At 36.0% G+C, this 7,290-nt stretch overlaps 1 protein-coding gene across 2 annotated transcripts; it reads right to left on the reverse strand.

Moving 5' to 3' along the window:
* Positions 1-1,480: 1,480 nt before the first annotated feature.
* LOC113339289 (transcription factor bHLH83-like) lies at positions 1,481-5,206 on the reverse strand. 2 transcript variants are annotated; one of them, XM_026584588.1, is made up of 9 exons: positions 5,106-5,206; positions 3,740-4,252; positions 3,443-3,613; positions 3,261-3,341; positions 2,951-3,121; positions 2,727-2,792; positions 2,571-2,636; positions 2,420-2,488; positions 1,481-2,125 (listed from the first exon to the last, which is right to left on the reverse strand). In XM_026584588.1, the coding sequence occupies exons 2-9, from the start codon at positions 4,139-4,141 to the stop codon at positions 1,724-1,726; spliced, it is 1,428 nt and encodes a 475-aa protein (XP_026440373.1). In that variant the 5' UTR covers positions 4,142-4,252; positions 5,106-5,206; the 3' UTR covers positions 1,481-1,723. The 2 variants fall into 2 exon arrangements, with proteins under 2 accessions (XP_026440373.1, XP_026440372.1); XM_026584587.1 differs by having other exon boundaries at positions 3,443-4,252.
* Positions 5,207-7,290: the final 2,084 nt, after the last annotated feature.

Below are 7,290 nucleotides of genomic sequence, written 5' to 3' on the forward strand. Positions count from 1 at the left end.
TTTTCTTTATTTTTATTTTTTGAATTTCTTTATTTATTTTTTGAGTGCCTTTAGATGTGAAAAGAAACAAACATTGGCACCGACTGGGGTCTGAATCGTAATCTGAATCAGACTAGACATCTGACTCAATGTTCTTGTTTTTTTCATTTTTCTGATGCGGCGGGCTCACATTTGATTCTTGACCAAGGCTTCTGGACGCCCTCTAGTTTAGCTCGACACATATATAATTGGATTCAATTTTTTATTTGTAATTAATAGTTTTTGAATCGGACGTAACGAGTCATATTTAGATGTAATGACTCAGGCCTGGATGACTCAAATCCAAACGAGTCAGTTGAGTCAGAAAAATACAAACAACCTGTAAATTTAGCAGGCTGCTTTATCCATTTCCTTGTAAATCTGGCAGGCAGGTTCGAGTCCGATATTAGATCCCTGCTTTCTCAATTTTTTTGTCATTTGACACAAAATCTGACTCAACTCGGAAATTTATAATAATTTTTAACTATCATGTGATAAGTCGGATTAAAATGTAATGACTCAGAGGTTCAAGTACTTTTGCAATCCTAGGTGATTTACATACATTAACCGCCTTCTGATATTGTTAACCCTCCAGTGGGCATTATAAGGCTAACCCCTATGGGCTAGATATCTAGCAATTAGATTGGTCATCCACGTCCTAAGTTCTATGGTATTTCTAATCTAACGGCAAAACGCTAAATAAAACAGCTCTGAACGTTAAACCAAACAGCGTCACATGATTTTATATTAATCATTACCATTTCTCTCTCCATCTTTTTTCTCTCTCTCTCCCTCTTTTTCCTCTCTCTCCCCACCTTTTCCCTCTCAAATACGTCCCACTTTCTTTCTCTACCAAAAACATTTATCCAGCACTGAATGGTTCAGCGTTTATGTCACTTTTTCAGCGCCGAATGATTCAGCGTTTCAATCTCGCTGCTAGTTGAACTGCGAGCAGTTGCTAGAAGGGAGAAGTATCCAGAAGTAGTGTTAATTTTTTTCCCACATTTTTTTCTTGATTTACAATATTTTTTGGCCAATCTAGCAGTTCAATCTAGTCCATAGGGGTTAGCCTAAGTTGCGTCTATTGCATGGGTGTGCTGTTAGTCGCCTTTTTTTAACCGGCAATTTGCATAACATCTTCCTGATTTAATGGTGCAACATCTCAATGATACCACCAACAGCCAACACAGTCTGTGCATATGCTTGGTGATATAAAATTAGGTAATGCAGGGGCTTGCCCCCTAGCAGATCCAACAGGGAGAGGTTTGGGAAGGTTCCGATTTCCAACCCTCCCATCATGGGAACATTGTTGGTGTTTTCGATAAGACTGGTAGTACATTCTTCGCAGCTATTCGAGCTACGTATCTCTCGTAGAGGTTAGACTTAGGTCCTGTCTACATCATAAACACAACAATCTTTTAGTTAGCATACCAGGGAAGGGGAAACAACAGCTTATCCAAAATTGGAATAACTATGGCAAAAGAGATTTATTTACTTCTAATTTCGATCAAATATACAAACATCCACAAAATACATGTAAAGTGCATGTACAATGTATGGTATGCATGTATACAGAATGAACAAAAAAACAAGATCATCGCTGCTCATGTTTTCAACGAAACCTAAAAAAAATTAATCAACTCGAAACTAGGAATAGAAATCTAAAATGTCAGAAAACAAAGGGAAAATCAGTTCTGTATACTAACTAATCAATTCTGTATACTCTTGCATTTGCCGTGTTTTCTTGTTTAACATCTTTGTTAAAACAGTTGTTAACAGTGTTTTGTCTCTGCATTGTGTTCCCATTGGGAGAAAAATTATGACCATTTGAATTGGCAGAAGGTGGGTTGTTGTTGTGAGGAAGATGGCCATTGGTGAAGTAAGGCTTCTTTTTGTCGGATGAGTCTGGGCTTGATGCTTCTTTCTTGGAAGAGAGGGCTCCTGCAAGAGCAATGGGCATGAGACAGAGACCTTTGGTTTGAAGAAATTGCATAGCTGCTGTCACATTGGATTCCATCAGCTTCACTAATTCTTCTTCAAATGCAGCATTGTCTTCGGAATCTGATTGATCACCTTCTTGACCAGTTAAAAGTAGATTACCCGAGCCCTAAAAATGACATTATTCTCTGATTAGTTAGTTATGGGAGTAAATTGTGGATATCCTGTCACTTAAATCTTCTTTACATCTTTATTTTACAGAATTTCGATCTGTCTATATGGTTTGTCTTCATAAAATTCAGAAGGAAAAACGTTCTTTTGGCATGTGTCAGTACATTTCACAATGTACCGATAAATGTTTAGTGGAATTAAGATGTCTTTCTTAAACCAACGATCTGTGCACTCATCCTAAGAGGACGAGCAGGGAAATTTGGAAAAATATAGAAAGAGAAGGGGATGGTACCTCAGGTTGACCATCTGTAATGAGGGGAACTACTGCACCTGCTGCTCCAAGCCTGCTCATGCTTAAAACCTAAATTGTAGTATGTCAGTAAGAATTGGTGCACTAGTTTTATCAGTTAAGGTTTGAAGTACGCATTTATCTTTTACCATACCTTGACTTGAAGCTGAAGAAATTTGACATATTCAATGATCTCATCGAGCATTGACGATTTATCAGCCTGCACAAACAAGCATAGCATCACCAACAGCATCATACAAATACAAGGGCTTCAATAAGATTTAGAGAAAATGGAAAGTAAAGACTTTACCCTACTGGCATTTGGAACCAGTTCTTGCAAATTCTTCATCCTGTCGGCAATTTTTTCTCTTCGGAGCTGTGCAATTTTTACATGGTTAATGCTCAACAATCTCAAGTTTCAAGCACTTAAATATTTGAAGGCAACAAACTGGTTCCAGTTTTGGAAGTATAAAGTAAACCACCACCTAAATACAGCTTGTTTAAAAATGTATAAATGAGACAAAAACTACTAACCCGTTCAGCTATACTGTGTGGATCAGTTGCATGACCCCTGCGTGCCCTTGTACGTGATTTTGTGTCTCCATTGCACCCACCACCAGGAGTAACAGAAGAATGTGGAAGCTGAGACACAGGATTCTGGTCTGTATAATGAGCGGTAGGGTTTCCTTCACTCAATTGTGGCAACTGGGTGGCAACAAATACAGAACAAAATTTAATTACAACAATGAAAATTAGTAAGCTAAGGCCAGGTAATAGCTCTATAAGTATGTTGAGTAGGCCTTAGAAGAGGGGTAAAAGAACTGAACAAAAGCATATCAGGCACCTGCATCTGAGAATGCGTTCTTGCCACTGGAATTTGATTATTAGGAACGAAGAAAGGCAATCCATTTAACTCCTCTTGTGCCTATAATATTAGTCAAATATTAAGAATGTCAGATGGAATGGATACACGTATAACTTTCTTAGCAGGCCAATGAGGGAACGCAAATAAAATTACGAACTTACAGATGTCAATGAGTTGAAATTCCTGACATTAAGATTTTTATCATCCCCAATCCCGAAACCATTTGCATCAGTCTCCACAAAATCTCCTTGCAAACCAAACCCTTGTAATTTATCTTGCTCAATAACAGGGGGCAATGAAGGAACACCCCCATATGATGGTGTAGTCCATAACTGCGGAATTGAAGTAAATGAGTTAGATTCTCCAATAGATAGATGAATCCCTGATGCTTCAGAGTCATTACTTCCAACTGAACCAGATTCCCGAAGCGCACAAGGTGACTGATCTGAACCACTTACAACAGGAACCAGCTCAGGGGAGCTACGGCTCAGTGAGTCAAGGGTTGACAGATACATATTCGACTGCATACTCATGTAGCTAGAGTTCATGTTACCAGCATTTACCAATTCTGCTCCGTATAAGGACTGTATATCCCGGTTGAAAACCTCACCTAGAAATTGAGGTTCATCAGTAAGTAAATCCTTGCTGAAATCATAGCTAGTGGCTAGTTTGTCCATACATTGACTTGAAGGAGGCATGTTCACCGGTAAATTCCTCTCACCCCCTTCAAACATTCCTAAACAATCAGTTAGTAGTCCATCATTCTGAGCAAGACCATTGCGACCCCAAGAGGACCTTTCTACAGTACTAACATCTGGCCGTGACGAGGATGAGAAAATTTGGTCAAGAAATTCGTCCATAGTAACCGTTCTTCAACAAGCTTGGTTTCTCAAGAAATCAAAATTATTGAGCATAGATACTCAAATGACGGTATAAAGCAACCCCTTCTTCTCTCAGCACTCAGCTCCTACCTGAAGCAACAAACAGATAATACGGCTCTCGTTAGACATAGGTCAGTCTAAAGAGCTTAAAAAACATCATTGAATTGCATAAATCTTCGAAATGTGTTTCATACTAAGCCTGCAAGCGATTCAATCAACTCACTCACATCATCATCCTACAAGGACATAATCTACAATCACAGGATATCAGAAACTAACTTTACTCACTCATGATAATCATTCGGTATCTCGATCCAACACAAAAACACTACAACCCCGCGAAGCTCCACACCAAGATGGCAGTTCACAAGACTATCAGTCCAAGCTTCGGGGGGGTTATAAGATTGGTAATTCATACATATTAACAAGAAGATACTCAAATTTTACAAAAAAAAATTACCATCAATTGTTCATATCTTAATGCAATATCCCTAAAGAAACCTTGATTATCACAATAACAATCTCCATTATAAATGACAAAATCATTGAAACCCTTAGAAACAATTCTTCAAACACAACATAAGCAAACTAAGTATGAACATATTTAAGACAACCCAAGACAATAAATCATCATAACAATCAATCATAAACAGATTATTTCTAGAAAATCCCCCACCTCCAGAATTACACCTAAATGAACCAAATCATGAAAAATTAACAAAAACCCAGACATTAAAAACAATCAAACTCAATAAATATCAGCTAATCATTCATAATAAAACATACAAAACTGAAAATTTTACTCTATTTCAATTCATGCAAATACTCTCAAAGCTACCCAAAAAAAAACACAGTATTACCATTTTTTTCAGTTACTTCATGAGAAATTCCAGAGATAAGGAGATAAAAAGAGAGAGAGGGAGGAGAACTAGTTATTACTTACAGTGTGAATTCACTTCAGAGTTCAGAGCATCAAGAGAGAAATGGAAGAAGAAGAAGAAGAAGAAGAAGAAGAAGAGAGAAAAATTCAGCTTTTTATTTTTTTGTTGAAAAAAACCGCTAAATTTATTACGATATTTATTTGTTTTTTTAATTCCGATTTAACGTTTTTTTAATTTAATTTCCACGTGTTGGTTGATGATTGGTTTGCTTTTAATTCTAGTGAAACCGTTTTTGTGGAAAACAAATAATTTCTCCTGTCACGTAGTGTTACGTTCAACGCTTTATCAGCAAATAAGTACTTGAATTGACGGTATTGCCCTCAAAAGTGCTATATTTGGGAAGATTATTTATGGGTAAAATGGGTATTTGGGAGCAGTTTCTTTAATTATCCGGATAATTAGGAGGGGTTTCGGTTAATTAGAAGGTTTTTGTAGACCTTGTCAAACACTACGTAGGGTTTAACAACTATACTATACTATAGTTTAGGAGATTAAAGAAACCTGGTGATTGAGATCATTATGATCTTCTGATTTTGACACTTAGTTAGATGGACGGTTATGATTAGGAGACTTTGTACTCAACTCGAGTCTAACACCTTATCTGCTTAGGTTTGACTGGGGCCATCTGAGTCACACCGAGTCAGAAGTCATATGATTTGTCTTTTTTCTTCTTTTTTTTTCTCACTTAATGTCTAACTTGGCTCAAACACCTGATTCAGAAGGATTTGAATGATTTTAGGACTTGTATCTAACCAGGATATTTAATAACTTTTGAGTCAGATTATACGTAATGAGTCTGACTCAAAAAAAAATCCATTCAGTTGTTTTAGCAGCATACTTACTTATAAGAGAAGTTTTTATGTAAATATTGTGAGTGATGAATGTTTGACTTCAAATCATGACGTCCATCTCAAAAAGATCATCACTCCAAGAATTTAAAATATCAGATTATTATTGTGCCACATATTGAGGCGACAGGGCTGCATGAGGGCTGCACTCAACAAGGCCGTTTTTGTTTTTGCAACTCATTCGTTTGTCAAAAATTATAACCAAAAAATTGGTCTTTTAGCTACAACACACTAAAACAAACCCTCCTTGCTAAACATAGGACATATGAAAGCGTGTACTAGCAAAGTAAGTGTAACCTCTCCATGGAAACCACTATACCAACTAACCCCAAGAGAGATTAGGTGATCTTTCCTTCATTATATGATGATGATCAACAAATTAGATAAGAACTAATTAAAAAGATCATTGTACCTAGATGTATCCTTTCTCATTCTTTTAATGGTTATTTGGTACCTAATACTCAATTAATTAATTCAGCTAAATAAGCTCAAATAATTGATATTGAGAGGAAACTGCCTATTACTAACTACAACTAATAATGCATACTAAAGGGAATGAATTCCTCAAATCTATAAAACAATAGAAATGGATTTTTGTTCTAAATAACAATTTTAAAATAATTGAAAGAGAAAAATGCACGCAAATATATGAAATTAGTCTTCATTATTGAAAAGCTTAAGTTGAAACGTCTCTTTCGATATTGCGGGATTCGGTTTTGGTAGAGCTTTCTTTGGGTATTTTTCTAGAAGGATTCTTTGCTTCTGTAGTTTCTTTTTCAATTGCAGTAAAAAGATACAACTGGAAAATGATTCTTATTAGCTGCAAAAATGACCAAACAAATAGTAGAATCTCTCTAAAAGTTTGATTCTACTACTAGAAAATATAAAAATGAAGGATTCCTAAAAATAATAGAGATGAATTCTAGTTCTGAATAAAAATAAAAACGCATAAAAATGGAGAAAAATATGACTTAATTATTGATAAACCGAGTATAAATGTTTTTCTTTAGAGAAATGAGAGTTTTTGGGTATTTCTCTAGAAGGATTCTTCGCATTTATAGTTTCTTTTTCAATTGTAGTAAAAAGATACCACGAAAATGGCATGTAATGAACGATTCCTACTAGTTGCAAACAAGACCAAGCGAAAGGATATCTTTGTAAGTTTGTTTGATTCTACTAATAGGTGCAATATGGGAAGCCTATGACCGACCACTTTTTTCTTTATCCATACCTTGAAGAAGTTGTTTTTCTTGTTTTTTGTTTTGGGGGTTTTTCACTGTTTCTTTAAAAACAAACCAAGCAATTCATTGCTAGTTAAGAACGCTAAGCACAACACTTA

This window comes from Papaver somniferum, unplaced genomic scaffold (genome assembly GCF_003573695.1).
Source record: "Papaver somniferum cultivar HN1 unplaced genomic scaffold, ASM357369v1 unplaced-scaffold_21, whole genome shotgun sequence".
Taxonomy (NCBI): Eukaryota; Viridiplantae; Streptophyta; class Magnoliopsida; order Ranunculales; family Papaveraceae; genus Papaver; species Papaver somniferum.

Coding starts and splice junctions, on each gene's coding strand:
- LOC113339289 (XM_026584587.1), bottom strand. CDS start 4,141: ATGGACGAATTTCTTGACCAAATTTTCTCATCCTCGTCACGGCCAGAT. Junction 3,122..3,260: donor GAACGCATTCTCAGATGCAG/GTGCCTGATATG, acceptor GTTGCCACCCAG/TTGCCACAATTGAGTGAAGG. Junction 2,489..2,570: donor TTCTTCAGCTTCAAGTCAAG/GTATGGTAAAAG, acceptor ACTACAATTTAG/GTTTTAAGCATGAGCAGGCT.